Source organism: Melanostigma gelatinosum (assembly GCF_949748355.1).
Source record: "Melanostigma gelatinosum genome assembly, chromosome: 21".
NCBI lineage: Eukaryota > Metazoa > Chordata > Actinopteri > Perciformes > Zoarcidae > Melanostigma > Melanostigma gelatinosum.
The window spans coordinates 7145383-7162702 of record NC_136654.1 but is presented as its reverse complement, the minus strand read 5'-3'; the positions used below and the strand labels follow the sequence as shown (position 1 = coordinate 7162702).

The following is a 17320-nucleotide window of genomic DNA, read 5'->3' as shown; positions in this document are numbered from 1 at the left end:
TGAGGGACAGGGACAGGGACAGGGACCCCCCCAACCCAACAGCTGGCGCTGACAAATGAGAAGAAAGCAGGGCTGGAAATGTTGACTCTGGCGGAAGAACATACAGTCCCAAGCTCACCGAGCTATTTGTTCTATCCGCCCTGACAACCAAGTAGCACACTGCACTGACACACAAAGATTTGCTATTAGAAGACTGCATCACTGCATCACTGCTGCCAGGACCCACAAAAGCTAGTTCAGAACCGATGATAACATACACACAACAACAAAAAGAAACACAGAATAAATTACAGAGTAAGCTGCTGCAGATTGTCAAGTGTGACTTTTTCCAAGGATACAAACTTTTCACCCAGCAACAGTGGGCTATACATAAGCCGACACAGTACAGATGCCTATTCTCTCAGCTGATCTTGTCTCACCATAGATACAATGGCCTTTAAAATGCAGCCTCTCACTCATACACTCTGTGCTCGATGGCCCTGACGACAGAGGCTCTCACGACAAGAGGGTCACCCAGATGCTCAGACAGGCCGAGGCTGCATCGGGCATGTTCCTTGAGCTGTGCCATCACGCCTCTGCCCTCGATAGAAACAATCCTGCGTTGGTAACTGTACTTGTATAGCCGTACATGTCATTCACCCATTCATACACTGATGGCAGGGGCTACCATGCAAGGTGCCACCTGCCCATCAGGACCCCCATCAGGACCCCCAATCGAAAACAAAAGCCGAACAGAAAACACATCAAAACTGCTTCCTGCTCCGACAGCTTCCACGAGTCACAAAGTATAAAAGCCTCTGTGATGTAAAGTAAATGGACATTTGCATGTGGAGAAATAATGACAAGTTGCCTTAATTTAAAAAAGATTTATTTGGTCCACCGGAACCTGAGATTGAAAATTAAACATACATATGTTTGTACACATATACTCATATTCCCATCCCAGAAAAAAATCAAGAAAATATATATCACATTCATCTGAGTTTGATTTTTTTTCAGCATTAGGTTTTCATTGTTTCGTTTCTATCGTACTTTTTTTTTTTTTACAACTTTAAAAGGGTCAGTTCATTTCTATCTGATCCGTGGCTTTAGTTTTGCAGTCTGTACACTTTACAAGGAGGGAACCAGAGGAAGGGGGGAGGAGAGGAAGAAGGCGACCCGCTTTTTCTCATGGCTGCAGCCTCTCCAGCAGCAGGGGGCGCCCCCGACGCACTGAAGAGTCACCGCCACAACTTCACAGAAGAGGAGGAGGTTCCAAGGACACCAGCAAGAGCCAAAAAAATGACACAGAGTAAAAAAAACAAAAACAATCTCATGTAAATGTAAAGTGATCCAGCGGCGACGCTGGATTTTGAGGTGCCTCGTCATTGCAGGTGATTCAGTGCAGGTTCATTTCTAATCCCTCTGGGCTCAGACTAAAGCCGTAACAGTATCACATTCCTTTATCTGTCATACATACAGTCCAGTATTCAGCAATAGTCATTTGACGACAGGCCTGCAAAGCCACTTGTACAAATAAATTAAAAAGGTCACAGCCTGTGATCACACGGGGCATCATCACACATCATGTTTCTTTGGAAAAACATATTTACAGCGACCTCAGCTTCAGGTTTCACAGCGGTGTGGCAGTATGTTCTTATTCTCACGAGCTGTCCTGGTGCTGAAGTGCAGATGATCAGCCGCGCGGTTGTGCAGAATAAGTAAAAGACTGCAAGCGTGCGGGGAACACAGTGCTGCCATTTACCCACGGAACACTCGTGAGATGACGCGCGTGTCAGCGCTTTCTCAACTCAAGGCTGCTGAGATTAAGTCGTCACTTGAATCATCTCATGTGGGGACTTTTAAATGTTTAAACTCGAAATTAACTTGACATAAAAAAAAGGAGCAATTTTCTCTACCCGACAATCAATTAGTGTGTGAATGCTCCGGCGATTTTGCTTATCAGCTTTCAAGTTTCCCCGCCCCTTATTTCACGACACAATACTTTAAAAGTCTCCCACTCCATCCCGTTACTATAGTACCGCGTCAGTCTTCCCGCCTCTCCCTGATAAAACATCTATGTTGCCATGGTGAGGACTGAAAGGTCCTACGTGATGTAGGAGTAATGGCTTTGACGCTGGAGGAACTGGAACGGAAAGAAGCGGGGCGGGCTGTAGGCAACCCATCCTGTGAAACGACGCAGACGGAACTATTTTCTGCGTCTCAGGGGTCCCTTTACTCTCCTGCTACGCGTGCAGGCCGACTGACAAAATGCCAATTTGTTATTGCACGAGCGTCTTGTGTCGTCGCCGACGTGCGGTCGGTGTAGCCTTGTGGGAGGACGGCCCAGATGCTCGCGCCGCGCCCGAGCAAACAACAGACGGTCCCTGACCTCCCAAAAGTAAACTCGGCAGCTCAGCGTAAGAGCTCCCCGACGGCAGACCGACTGCTCAAACAGCCACTGGCTCCTCTGGTGCTCCCTAAGTACACTAAAGTGTAACTCAAAACACTGGCAGAGTGCGATGAAATAGACAAATACTCACTGACCATCGGTACCAAGGAAGATCAGACACAACTTTCCAGGGTGTCGCAATCCGAGAGAGAGTGCGAGAAAGCCGCATTAATTCAGTCTGTCTAGCGTCTGGAGAGGAGAGCTGCTCCCAAAGCGTGAATTTACGTGTGAAGATATAAACTCACGTGAATTAAAGCATGCAAGAGACGGGGGGGGGGGAGCTACAGTGGTTGTTTCTCTGAAGGGAAACAAGGCCAAATTGTATGTTAGTCTGTTGAAACACGAGGAAGGGAATTCTATTATGCGTCGGTATTTCTCTTTGGCGCGGCTTGGCTGCTCAGTGTTTACGGAAAGACGATGTTCCAGCTACCTGGGCACCGTACACCTGCCACGTCAGACTCCCAGCTCACTCGACAAATCACGGGTTTGGTCCTGAGCTACAGAGAGAGCGAGAGAGAGCTGGACAGCACGGTGGAGATGACGGAGAGCGGGGACAGACAGTACTGTGTGAACGATGGCTTCTCTACGGCCTCAACAAAAAAACACACACAAATATGAGCAAGACGCTAACAAGGGCCGAGTACAAAACAAGTAAGACCGACGTGTATTGAATAAAAAAACATGTAGGACTGTGAGTAAAACTAGAGTACGGGGGTTTTGGCTCATTGAGTACCGTACTGAGGGCTAGGCGAGATTAACTCCCCCTGAAGTCTGCTGCCTTGTTCGCCGTCCTTGCGGGCGACACAGGGACAAGTGTCTGATCGCTGCGGGTGATTGGCTCAAAGTTTGTGGGCCGGCAAAATGGCTCAGTAGTTACGGCACTCCGCCCCCGACTTCTGTGAGGGAAGCAGGGTCGTCTCCAAGCATTCGTAACTCAGGGATGACATCCCTTCCTCGTACAGCGCTCGTACCAAAAAAAAACTAAAAAAACATCCAGAATTTTAAGTAGTCTGAGCTGGATCCTGTTAGGTGGCCCGGGGGAAAAATTGTTTTGCGAGTAAGTGCAGGTCACCCCGTGTGGCCTGTTCCCTCATTTCATCCTGACATGGCACATCCGTTTGGCAAGGGAGAGAGCGAGCGGATGAAAGCATGTATGGAGCATTAGGAGGACAGCGGATGAACGCGGCCCGGTTATGCTTTACATTCAGGCGTGCGTGTTCTCCACGTTTCAGGGCCGCACACGCCGCTCGCCCTCCCGTGCCTGGTTTTTCCAGTGGTCTGACAGTTCATTGGATAATAGTCAGCGTGTGTGTGCGAGACGGTGGGCGGTGGTCATAGCGGCCGGGGCCGGTGCAGGCCGTCAATGTCCGGAGTGAGCTGGGGGCAGTGGGTGGCCTTGGTGGGGGTCCAGTCTCCCAGGGAGGCCTGGGCCGCCTTGCGGTGAGCCAGGCGGTGGGTGATGGAGAAGCCGGCGTTGCCTTCCAGCTGTGAAAGCACCACCAGCACCTGCCTGCAGGGGGAGACAGAGAGCGGCGGGGAATGAAAACATGGAGCAGTTACAGTTCAAGGCCTCTGTAGCTTCAGTTAATTCAGGCAAAAAAAAAAAAAAAAAGCACACGGTGACCATTCTGAATACAAATGTGGTATTTTCATGCTGTGCATTGTGAAGTGAGGGACTGTATGTAAATGACTTGTCTGAGGAGGAGGGGCTAAATCCTTTATTTCATTTATAAAAAACCAAGACCCTCCCGAGCGTAATGTATAGTTTCTTCAGACCCCCCCCCCCCCGCCCCCTCTTTAATATATTTAAATAATATATTTATGGGAGAAAATACAGCCACTTTTGTTTTTTTTTATAAAGAGCTGCTGAATAAACAGTTGTTACAGTTAACTAAAGGGTGAATCAGGAATAGACAACAGCTCTATAGCTGCTGAGGGACTAGAGCGCACCAATACTTTCCCCCCCACTCCGTACTCTAATCAAATCAAAATGAATAGAAGTAGTTTGGTCTTTAAGTATGCCACTGATCTTGGACTGTGTATTAGCCACTCAGCAAAGCTATTTTGAGGAAGACAAGGTGCTCAGTCAGCACTCTAGAGTTTTTCTGTTTCGGTCTATTTAGAGAACAAGATGAGGCAACATGGCGACAGTTAGTCACACTTCCACAGTCTTAACGATATCTGGGTACCCCCCCCACTGAGAATCCGGAATATGATTACCAAGCTGCTCAATGTTTCTACCTGCGAACTGATTGTACAATAGCCAGTGAGTAAGAACATCGGGAGAATAAGCCTGCGATATTGCAGCAGGGTGAACTGACATAATCGTTGGATGAGAGGAAATGACATCAAAAGACACGGCGCTCATGCATGGTGACTTGTTACATTGTTTCCCATTATGTGTGGGACATAACTTCCAGGTGATAAGGCCGTAGATTCATTTAAATTTATGGCCGAAATGAGTGTGTACGCCTGAAACATCCACGCAGTAGATGTCCAAAGAACCTAAATTCAGATAAACCTAATGACGTGTGAACAACTCCACTCTGCTAACTTTCATCGGCGACTACTGTCAGGTCTTTACATCATTGGCTTGAATGTGAAGAGAACAATGGGGACCAACAGAAAACAAAGGCAGCTCTAACTGTGCTGAGACCAGCCGTAAGGTAGATTAAGAAATCCGGAGCGCTAATCCTCTGGGATCGCTGGTGTTTAAAGAAGTGTGGATGTGTGTACAGATACGATCGTCGTAAGGGCCAGATGTTTGCTGCACCTGCACCAAATGTTCCCAAATCATTTCATCTCTCCACGTTATTTATTTTCTGTGTGTGTGTGTGTGTGTGTGTGTGTGTGTGTGTACCTGTGCAGAGGCGGTACGCTGTCTATGGTCTTGAGGCTGCCGCGCGTGGACACCACATTGAAGCTGTCGGTGCAGTCGCAGGAGACGTGGAGGTAGTATTTGGGGTGGCGGTTCTCCACCACCACGATGAGCCCCGCCCAGCCGTGGGTCAGGTAGTAGCACGTCATGCCCTCGCGGCCCTGAGAGCGCACACACAAAAAAACACGCAGAAATGTGAGCAACAAAGACATTATCATATTTTGTGGCTGCAGTGCATTCTGGTCTATTGAGGCAGCAGAGAAAAGAGAAGCTAAAGTGCTTCCTACGGACCAGGAAGAGCATCCAGTAATCCCACCGCACCCAATATCTGTCCGCAACACATGTATTTGCTCACAACACAAAGAGCTCAAATTACTTATTCATACAAAAATATTGTACTTCTTTTTTTTTTTTTTTTTAACATATTGTTCAAACACGACTGTTCGAGTAGCGGCTGTCATGCACTCGCTCGCGAGGTGCTTGGCCCACCTACTGTGAGCGGTGAATTGCTGGAGAGCTCGAGTGCTGAATGATTTAACAAAGACGATCTCAAGTGTTTAAAAAGCTCTGTCATCCTCGAAAACACCAGCCAACGTGACAGCACTTTCAGCAAAGAGCTGTTCAGGAGAGCCAGAACAATTTGCTTGCTTGGGTGTGAGCGTCTGTCTGTGTGTGTGTGTGTGTGTGTGTGCGTGTGTGTGTGTAGGTGAGACAGAGAGATGGGGGGGGAACAGAGACAAGTGAGCTTATTCTCTTGTTCACGTGTCTCACCTCATGTCTTTCGCCCTTGTTTTCCGTGAGGAGGATGATGGCGTCGGCCAGCGTGGTGGCCATCGCCTCCACCTGCTCCACCATCACCTGTCTGGAGCTGTAGATAGCGAGGATGTAGCCGGGGAAGTCTTGGCTGGGCCGCCGCGCTGCCCCGCTGGTAGGACTGGAGACTGCAGCACAGAGACAGGCTTCAAGGTGAGCGCATACCACTGTATCGTGAACGGGGTTCACGGGTCTGGATGAACCGAGCGACAAAAGCAGCGCTCGTGCGCGTTGCGTCTGTAACACCTACCGGGCGTGGGCGGACCTCCCGTCCCGCTGACGTTCATCTGCCAGTGGTTGAAGGCGCAGCAGACGACGGCGTACTCCCCCGGCTCCAGCATCACGTCGCAGCCGACGAACTTCTTCACCGCCCGCTTGCTGTGGGCCAGCAGGCGGCCCAGGGTCAGCTTGTTGCCGCTGCCGAAGGAGGCACGGAACACCATGATGCACAGGTCCAGCAGGTGGCTGTCGGCTGTGTCTGAACGCCTGCACGGGGGGGGACGGACAAACGGGTTAGCTCAAAAAAAAAAAAAAAAGGTGGGGAGGAAAAGGACTAAAACACACGCTGATGGCCGTCCTATTTTACCTGCTTCCCTCCTGGAAGAGAGCGAACTCCAGCGCCGTCCTCTCCAGCACGGTGAGGGCTGTGACGGTGACCGGCCCGCTGGCCTTGCTGGGGAAGCAGCCCTGCAGCCTCACCTCCTGCCAGTCTGAGTGGATCTTACAGATGTCCACCGAGTCAAAGTACCTGTGGGAGGATAGAGACGTTTCTTTACTGCAACAGTATATACAGCATCAACAGACAAGTGTTGCGTAAGGACCTGCTCTCGTGAGATGGAGACAGTTTGACCGGCTGCTCTTCCGGGTCTATTTGTGCGCATCACAAGGAACACTTTGCCTCTGAGGGTGCTGCGGTGCAAACACCATTTACCTCGCTAACACATCAGACCTTCTTCTTCAAAAGACTGAGGCCCCGAGAGACTCTTCCTCGCTTTCAGTCTGTTTTTTTCATGGTTTCATCACTTCCTAACCTCGCACTGACAACTGTCTCTCGGCTTACTTTTGCCTTCATGACAATCGGGAAGGAGAGATGGGGACACGCTGAATCACGAGATATAAATATGTCTCGTTTTCATTCTGATGTGTTTTTAACAGTCGACATCAGCACTGTGTCAGCCACGTTGATCCCCCTGGACTTCCTGCAACTCTTATTTTGTTAGACACGAGGGACATGAATAAGAGCCCGACACACACATGGTTTATCTTCAGGCGGGCCTACGAACGCCCATTGATCAGATGTTCGCTGACGGGGAGAGAAAAACTTTTCTCAGGGAAGTGCGGTCCGGGACACGAGAGCACTTTTTGTTGGTGTTCGAATTCTCTTCTAACTTTTGAATCATTTTTTAACATTATGTTTCAGTCAGTTATGTTTGAGTGCAGTCCAAGGCAACAACTCCCTATTATGTTTCAGAGTACTTTTCAATCAAGCTGTTACAGGCAACAGTGTTTACTGAGCAGTCGATCCTCGATGCTCTGTGTGATTGAGTGACATGATTCATCTAATATGACAGAAAAGAAAACGCTCACAGCCATTACAAGCACAAACCTCTGCCTGTCAAGTCCCTGGCAACCGAAGTAACAAACACATACAGTTCCATAACAACACCGCTGTGTGTGTGTGTGTGTGGGAACCAGTGTATGATGCACAAAACAAATACAATGTACTAAAAGACAAAACAACGCCGTCATTCCGTTCGGCGTCAATCTCTTAATCACTTTCATCACATTACGGGCGTCCATCACGGCACCATTAAAGGGCATTTTCAAGAGTTATTATTCACCTGTATTCAGTTAACAAAAGATTTGGCATTTGCTGAACAGCTGGTGCCGGGTAGATCTTTCCCTGGGATAAATCCTCACAGGTGTTCATGAATTTTACATTTGTAACAGTGGTGTGTTTGGAATAAACACAGGAAGTGTAGCGTTAGCAGCCACAGCCACCGTGGCTCAAATTACTGGCAGCGTGTGGGCGCGGCGGTTGACTGCGTAGCCACTTTAGCGGTTAAGCGTAGACTCTAGAGCAGGGGTCTCAAACTCCCGGCCCGCGGGCCGAATCCAGCCCCCAACGTCATTTTATGTGGCCCGCGAATCCGCCAGCAAAACAAAATAAATAGTAAAAAAATCTTTTTTTTTTACTTTTTCTTTTTTTAATTAGACTTGATAATAAAAATATCCCCATAGTCGAAGTTATGAGATATAAAGTCATAACTATGATAGAAAGTCATAATTCTGAGATTGAAAGTCAAAATGATGAGATTGAAAGTCAAAATGATGAGATTGAAAGTCAAAATGATGAGATTTACACAGTCATAGAAGCAGCTCTTTGGCTGGTTACTGTACATTTGACATGGAAATGTATTGTGAGTACATTGAAGACTACTTTAAACTGTGAATGCAGAGAGTTATTTAACAATATGTTACGAGTAGTTACATTTACAACCGGCCCTTTGTGGGCGACCATGATGCTGATGTGGCCCGGAGTGAAAATGAGTTTGAGACCCCTGCTCTAGAGGCTACTTTGAACTACTTTATGAGACGATCCCCATGTGGATTAAAGATTTTTTTCATTATGGTTGCATCTGTCCTGGTAAACAACCGACCAACACTGGTTCTCAGAGGGATGAGATGTACACAAACACCACTAAAATAGTAAACAGAATCTCCCCGTAAACGTGGTCCTTACTTTATAAAGTCGCTGTACTCCATCCAGAAGACACCCTCGCTGCTGCCGTGAGCCATCAGCTCGTGGCGCAGGTGCTGCGGCCATTCTGTCCACTCGTCCGACCAGCTGCCGTTCCACGAGAAGCGACCCCACGGGTTACGCAGCCGCAACAACCTGAAGCCAAGTTAGGGGGGAGGAGGGGGAGGAGGAGGAGGAGGAGGAGGAGGAGATGGATGGATGGAGAGGAAGAGCCAATTGTAGGATCAGCTTTCAGTCAACGCAGTATCCCCCATCTCGGCTCCCCTTCATGGACCATTGCCTACTTTTTAACAACCCATTTCATTTTACTGCATCCTCCCTACAGTGAGAAACGTAGGAGGGATAATGGACAACCGTATTGGAGAGTCCCCTCTTTCCGTGCAGGTGAGCGGCTGTTTACAAGCTGCTTTTCATCCCCTCCGGCTCCGAGCAAGAGGACTCCAACTCATTTTTCGATCGAGGGCTTGTGGCCCAATCTTCCACTCGGATTGCTCTATGGCAGTAAATTAAAGTGTTTGTGTGGGACTCTTGAGCAAATTACTGGGATTTACGGCTCCTCTCAAGCTCCTCTCGCTGGTAGGACAGAGGATCCCTCCGTTGTGTTGACTCACGATGCTGCTCACACTGAGCTGGTGTGCACCTGTTGGCCTCCGCCCCATTTACCTACGAGTCATTCAAGCACCTCTGTTCAATCCATTCTTATTTATGCTTATTTATGATGCTTATTTATGAATATACTCTTATTTAATGAGTGAACAATCTTTAAGACATGAAACAGACCCGCAAGAACAGATTTTATGATTCATTGGTTTCCACTATGAAATCTACAACAGTCATAAAGGAGAGATAGAGAAGGAAAAAGGAGGAGTTAGAGGAAAAGTTTCTTAGATGAGCGTTCTTATTCCCATTTCAAACATTTCTCTTCATGATATCCTCAAGATTAGTTACCACAGACACATAGCACTCTGCGGATCATGTTATGAATTAATATGTTGATGTTATGGCCTCCAGTTTTAATATTCAAATGATGTTTTGTCTTCCCATTAAGTATTTAAATACTACAATACCCATGAGCCTTAGCCGGCGTTGGGGAGAAGCGAGAGGGAATTCAAATCTCTTGTTTGTCTCTGCTGTGAACAAAATAGGAATCCCTTTGTTGCTGGATTCACCCAAAATCTAAAATAAATTGAATTAATTGCAAACTGCACTGTGGGAGTGTTGGTTAATTTCTCACCTCACGGTGTTATTTTTTGTACTTTCAACTTTGTAAATCAAGGAACCGGATGTTTTCCAGCGTAGTTGTTAATCTTTTGATGAAAGAAGAAGAGAGAGAGAGAGAGAGAGAGAGAGAGAGAAAGCGAGAGACTATCCCTCTAGTTCACATGGCTTCATACCTGTAACCCTGAACATCTCGTACGTCCAGGATGGAATAGGCGTGTCGAGGCCGCAGACCCAGAGACTCATAGACAACGTCGTCCACCTTCATGTTGCCTCCTCCACAAGACGCACCCATCAGAAACCTGACATGAGATTCACAACGTTTGCAAAGCATTCCCTTATTCCATTTATTTCCTGTAACAAAGATAACTAAAAGGGTCAGAAACAACTCCACCTTTCGAGCTTCTTCTGCTTTTGCATAGCTAATTACGTTAATGAATCATTTACTTGTACAGAGTTACAGACAAACAACAGAAAAACAAATATCCCCGTCAATCTGTTTTCAATCTGTGACTGCTGCTCCCTCTCCGCTGATGCAGCTCGTCTCCGTTTAGTGAAATACACCAATGGTGTCGTGTTTTTCCGGGCTGTTCCCCCTTTGTGACATATGGAATAATCCTGCAGGTTGTTCTGACAGATGGACCTGCAGTTTGGCCACAGATGATTTGGAGTTGTGCTAGCTGCCTCATGCTGCTTTGAAAGCTCACATATCAAAGCGCTGAGTAGCAAAGCTCTTCTATTTGTAACACATGCCGCTAATTGGCACTCAGCTCCTTTGTCGTTTTGAAACACCTCAGTGTTTGAGGTTGTGATTAGAGAACGTTGATCCGCTGATTTTCCACGGAGATGTTTTGGTATTTATCATTTTGTCTGTGCTGTACCAGGACAATCTATTGTAGGTGTGTGTATTCAGCTATTCATCAGGGACACGGTGGAGAATTAGTGAAAAGCAAAGCCAACAAGGACAATGTTCCTTCCCGCCCTAATTCCACCAAAACTCCCCCCCCCCCCCCCGCTCCCTCTCTTACCCAGCCTCCTTGGAGCTGAGCATCTTGGCCCAGATGAGGTCGGTGTCGATGGGCTCCTCCCGAGGGTTGGTGGAGCTGACCTGCAGCATCAGGGAGTCACAGGGGGCCCCCGTCAGCGTGGCCAGGCCCTCGATGGCGCGCCCCGCCTGCAGGGCAAAGTAGGAGCCGTGGAGTTTGGCCAGGGCCTTCTCAATCAGCGCCACCCACAGCTGCTTCCTCTGGGCCTGGAACGACAGGGGGGGGGGGGGGGAGGAGGAAATATTTAGTGGCGAGTATTGCTCACTAAATTGCTCACAGTATTGCGTTTGCTGTGGGGCTCGTTTTGAGGTGTTGGCTCTGAGCCTGTTGGCTGTGATTCAAATGTTTCAAGGTTTATGAACAAGGTCTTATTTATGCTTTATCTTATTCTTTCATATCATCACCACACATCTCTTAACATTTTGTTTGTGTGCCTGGATGTGTGTGTGCTTTATTTGTTGCACTACGCAATACTACCATTCGTCCTGTAATTGACTGTTGATGAATTAAGACCTCCAGGTGTAATCCTCCTCTGCCTGGATCCTTTGAGACATAGCTATTAAATTAGCTTGAACTTCCATGAAGAAATTAATACACTGATGCAAGGCTGCGACTCCATCAATCAGCTCATTATGAGTGCCCAGAACGAGCACAGGGGAACCTATGAATGCCCTGCTTACGACTTACTAATCAAAGAGGATATATGTCAACCAAAGAGACACTTCCTCTGTCCGTGACATTAATCGTGCATCTTGTTCACTGAATATCTATGAGTGTCTGTCTTCCCCATCCCTTACTTCCTTTCCTAGATCCCTCCCCTCCAGGGCTTCCCACATCCCTCTCTCGGTTCCTGACCTGGGAGAAGAGGAGGTAGCCGTAGTCGTCGCAGGGCAGCATGTCGTCCACCAGCACCGTCGTCCACGTCCCGTCTTTACACAACCGCACCTGGTAGGCGCCCTCTGTGCAGATCGTCCTGGTGATCATCACCCGCTCCACCAGCTCCGGGCGCTCCGCCAGCACCGCCAGCGCACTCAGGAACCTGGAGAGGGAACAGAAACTCGATGAGTCGGAAAAAAAGAAACCGTCGGATCGGGACAGACGGACGGGTGAATGAGAGGATGTGACTGAAACAAAGCGGAATTGAGCGGCGGAAACAAAAGGGAGACCAAACATAAACGATCGGCTGATCGTGACGGAAAGCTGGACGGCTGAACGCATCCCTGCTTTAGTCGGGAAGACGGGCGGGGATAAGGAATGCCTTGAAAATCAATCACATGTGATGAGTGAAGCTTCTATGCCTTCTGGTTACCTATCCATTACTGTTAATTCCCCCCGCAGCAAAGACAAACTGGCTCGCCTCCGCTAATTAGCTTGCAAGAGAAATGAGTGAATCAATAAAAAAAATCGGGATACATCAGAAAATGCTAATTCCTCACAAAAGAGAAGCGCGGCTGGGGACGCAAGGATCCAACTTAAAAGGAATATATTTTAAAGTGAACATTCTGAAAGTGTGGAAAGAGATCACACAATATGATGAAATGGCTACAAACAGTGGAGGTTTTGGGACAATGAGCTAAAAATACTTCTCCTGGTACGCATCCTGACTCGCTTTATCACTTGTGTAAGTGGTAGCGCTGCCACTACATCCGCAGATGAAAGATGAAAGTAATATCCCTTTCAGCCCGGCTGCCGGCTGTTGATGTCAGTGAAGCAGCCTTTAAAGACCGTTTGTGTGGGGTTTGGAAATGTGTACAATTATCCCATCCGTTCAAGTGGCAGCCGAGTGAGGCCGATCAGCACGTCCAGCGGCTGGTGAAAAACCAATCGGCTGCATAGAATCAAATAAAAATCCAATTAGGCGTGTCATAATGTGACTCTAATGTCAGCTTGTACTCAAGGACAAGGGTGACTGGCACTACTGCTGTCATCGGCTGGCTGAGGGGAGCCGGGTTGTTTGCTGGTTTATTAGGACAGTGTCCTATTGTGTGTGTGTGTGTGTGTGTGTGTATGAGCGAGAGAGAGAGCGAGAGAGAGCGAGAGCGAGAGAGAGAGAGAGAGAGAGTGTGTGAGTTAGAGAGATGAATTAGGGTTACATCCTTTCGCAAGTGAGATGATTTGGCTCTGGGAAGAGTTATATTTTCATAAGCTGCATGTGCTGGAGATGAAGCGAAAAGCTGTATTGGGACAACTTTGTGACTGTTTATTGTTGTGTGTGGAGGAAGATGGTGAATGGTCACACACACACACACACACACACACACACACACCGCCCCCCCCTAAAGGACACAGAACAAGGACGGGGCGATAAAGCATGTGTCCAGACTCACATCTGCGTGAATAATCTCCTTGTCAGGTGCATCTGTACATCTGTCTAACTACGCCCTGCTCCCTCTTTCATTTAATGCTTGTCTTCTTTTTCTATTTTTCCCTGCCTCCCAATTTTTCAGTTTATCGCTCTCCGCTTCTTCACTTTTTGTTTCGCTGCCTCTCAGTCACCGTCTGCCTCTCCCTCTCTCTGCAAGCATCATCTGAACCCGACATGAAATACTATCCGTTTTGTATTCCTCTGACCTTTCCCAGGTACTGAACGGAATGAAAATTGTTCCTTTACTTTGGGGCTCTTTGGCTATTCGTGTGTCTCCTTCTTTTCAAAATCTTTACGTAAATGTGTCTGATTGTCATCTACGCTGACTAGTGTCCCGTGCGGTTTCCCGACAGCTCACCAGCAGTTTCCGAGCAGGCCCTGCAGGATGTCGGAGGGCCGCGGCGTGCGGAAGACGGACCACTTGACGCCCCGGTCTTTGAAGTTGCTGCAGTTGATCTCGTGTGGGCGGAGCCACTTTTTGATGCGCTGCTGGACGCTGTCGCCCTCGGGGAAGCCCACGGAGCGAGGTCCCGGGGGGAAACTGTCGTCCACGAAGTTCACGGTGTTCTGGGACGAGAGGGAGACGTCGGGAGGGGGGGGGTGGAGAGGAAAAAAGTGAGAGAGGGAGACAAAAGGGGGTGAGACGACTGAACCCGTTCAAATGTGAACTCGCATTTAAAATAGATTCGAAAAAAACAGTCACTTGTTAGGAGACAACAGCTTACTTTAAAATCATTCCCAAAGGAGTTGACGAGAGCGCATCAAAAATAAAGCTTTTCAAACACATAACACAAGCCTGAAGGACACTTTTGAGCAGCAACTGTTAATCTCCTCCCTGCATTTCTAAAACAACATATTGTGCAGGTGGAGGATGATTAATATGGGACACTACAGGCAGCCACACGAGCCCTAGATTCGGGGTGGAGCAAGGACAAACTACTGCCGCCCGCATTCAGTCGTGTGGCGGGAGGAATTACTTCCGCAGAGTGGCGTCACACGTCCAAGTGGGTCGCCGTGTAGCAGCCAGGATACAGAACACGAATGCAAATCACTTTCAAACGCTTCATACGCTTTGCATGGCACACCCCCCCCCCCCCACGGAGCAAAAAGCACTTGAAATGACACACTGAATTTTAACACTTTTAGAAATAGTGTGGCTGACTCTCTACTGTACAGAAGACCCGGACTACATGGATACATTAAAGGACACCCAATCTGACACACGATCTGCCTGCCTTAAACTCTCCTGTACACACACACACACGCACACACCTGAGAGGGCCGACAGCCACACACACACACATGCAAAACCTATCCGGTTTCCTGTTTGCGGTGTGAGAAGTGGGCTCGGGCCAGTCGTGTTGCGAGGGCTGAAGGGGGGGGATGTGATGCGGCCGGCCCGCTGCTGGCTCACAGCGAAGCTAATTGATTGGCCGCCATCCCCACAATCCAATTCTGTGGTTCTGGAGGCAGCACTAGCTACCAGACAGAATCACCTCACCGCCCCACCCATCCGAGGTCTCCATGTTAGCTTCCCGATTCTGTGGCTCACTGGCTTATGTGTGACCCTCGTGCTGGCTTTTTTTTATTGTATGGGCTTAGGGGCCACTGTGGATTTAGCACAGAGAGCTTTGGCCCTGGACACATACAGAGACTAAACTGCTCCAAACAAGCACAGAGAGATGTATACTGCATTCTAGTCTGAGGTATTAAAGTAGCGTCATCATTTGGGAAGGTAAGATGATGCATTTAAGAAGTCTGTTAGTTGTGGTGGATAGATACAGGTTAGCTCCAATAGCATGTCAGCATCCCAAGAAGGTACTGAGCATCGTGTGGAGAGCCTGCACATGCTGCAGTTAGCCTTTTCACCTCTGGGTGGTATATGTGCATCATGGTTTTATGAGCTTTTGACTTTATACTTCTATGCATTAATAATAGGAAGAAGAAAAAGGAGAGAAGAAGAAGGAGATGAGATCAGACTCTATTGGCTGATTCAAACTAAAATTCTTTAATTTTCTAAGCAGTCCATCACAACGAAGCAGATAGATAAAATATACGAGCAGTGATGAAAATATAAAGCAGAGTATGTAAAATGGGATATGCCTTTATGAAATAACATCAGTACCAACGGGGAAGCTGACAGGAGGATGAGTATCATTCGCGTACGTTCAGGTTGCCGTGTTGTGACGTATGTCGGGCGTAAGTCTAGCCGTCTGTCCTCCTCCGGTGAGCCCGGTGCTGCTGTCTCTGATTCTATCACTGGGGCTCACGCCAGCATGCAAACCAGACCAGTCAGCAATCAGCCAATTCCGATGCAGAGCTCAGAAAAAAAACCTGCTGGTGCCTTCCTGCCATCTCCCAGACCACACAGAGCCGGCATATATCTATGAGTTACAGACAAACTATTGATCTCTGAGAATGTGTTGACAAGGAACTATAGAGCTGGAGAAGTGCCACACATATTAAACCAGAAAACAAAAGCGTCCCAGAACAGCCTGGTACGTACAACACAGGCTGCCGTCAGAACTCACAATCCAACATGCAAGACCTGAACCACGGGGGGAAATCTTGTGTGGCAAAAATTCAAGCAACAAGTAAAGAGTCTTAAGAGGGGAAATGAAACAAATCAAAGTCAATCTGTTGCCATGTCGCGTCTTTTTGTTGCTCCCCAAGAGGGTGGCATGGAGAGGCAACAGAGGAACCAGCTTCAGCCACGCTGGGCTTTACAGTTCACAAGCGGCGCTGATGGCTGTTAGGAGCGTTTACTTGTCTGGCACAGTGAGTAAGCGGACACGCTCTGGGGCTCTGGCACTCACACACACACACACACCTCGCTCAGAAAACCAATCAAGGAGAGTAGAGAGCAAGGAGCCAGAAGAAACAAACCGTGAAGAGAGAATAATATTTCTTACACTACGGCTCCAGCCCTTGTTGTGGTCTCTACCATCGTTCTTGTAATGTTTACAGTGTACGTTATCAGCAACACCATCTGCTATAATCTAGAAAGAAAATCTGAGCTAAACTAAAGAAAACGAAGAAAAAACACAACCATGAAACTGTCACTGTATTCGTAGACTGCAACACGCCGTGTAGCAGGGTGAACCAGAAGGCTTTAAATCATTACCAAATCTTCAATACTGGTGTTTTGGTGCAGGCAAAACAGTTAACGCCTGGGCAGTGATGGATCCGCTTGCCCCCCCCCCCCCGCTCATCTCTCTGACCCCTAAAACCGAGCAGCAGCACTTGATGCTGTTAGTGATTGTGTTCGTTACTCTCCTCGCTCCTCTCCTCCAGCTCTGCTTCTAAAAATAGGCCATCCCGTGTCACCTTAGCACGTACGTACACACACACACACACACACACATACACACACAGAGGAGAATTGAGTGCAGTCGTGTGGAGAGGGTGGGATGGGGGTGGAAGGGGTGCGGTGGGTGGCAAGGGGAAAAGCATATTTTCAGATATTAGCAGACTGGAGGAGGAAAAAAATAAAACGGGATGAGCGCGCGAGGATAGATGTGTTGGAGGGAGACGGGATAAAAAGGAGATGAAGACGGGGAAAGCACTTTGAAGAGCGCAGAGGGGCAGAGCTCGAGAGAGCGAGGCCTAAAATACTTGTGGGTGAAAATGAAAGACGGTAAAAGAAAGACTTGCTTAAATGTTGATCTTAAATTGGGAAAAGAGGAAGGAGAAGTTGGGGAGGAGGGATCTGTGGAGTCCTTCCTTCCCTCCCACGCTCGCAGCCACGAGACCAAAGGAGCCATTAATAATGCATTCTGAAGCACACTTGGTGATATTGTAAACATGG

General features: G+C 48.1%; 1 protein-coding gene across 1 annotated transcript in view; it reads right to left on the bottom strand.

Annotated features, from left to right (window-relative positions):
• Positions 1 to 882: 882 nt before the first annotated feature.
• capn15 (calpain 15) overlaps positions 883 to 17320 on the bottom strand; it is a 33531-nt gene continuing 17093 nt past the window's right edge. Inside the window, exons 3-12 of the mRNA XM_079293341.1 lie at positions 13871 to 14079; positions 12003 to 12186; positions 11130 to 11353; positions 10278 to 10403; positions 8866 to 9018; positions 6709 to 6870; positions 6373 to 6608; positions 6081 to 6250; positions 5292 to 5470; positions 883 to 3941 (exon numbers count right to left, since the gene is read on the bottom strand). Of these exons, the coding sequence (XP_079149467.1) occupies positions 3764 to 3941; positions 5292 to 5470; positions 6081 to 6250; positions 6373 to 6608; positions 6709 to 6870; positions 8866 to 9018; positions 10278 to 10403; positions 11130 to 11353; positions 12003 to 12186; positions 13871 to 14079 (1821 nt within the window). The 3' untranslated portion in view covers positions 883 to 3763. The remainder of the gene's footprint in view (positions 3942 to 5291; positions 5471 to 6080; positions 6251 to 6372; positions 6609 to 6708; positions 6871 to 8865; positions 9019 to 10277; positions 10404 to 11129; positions 11354 to 12002; positions 12187 to 13870; positions 14080 to 17320) is intronic.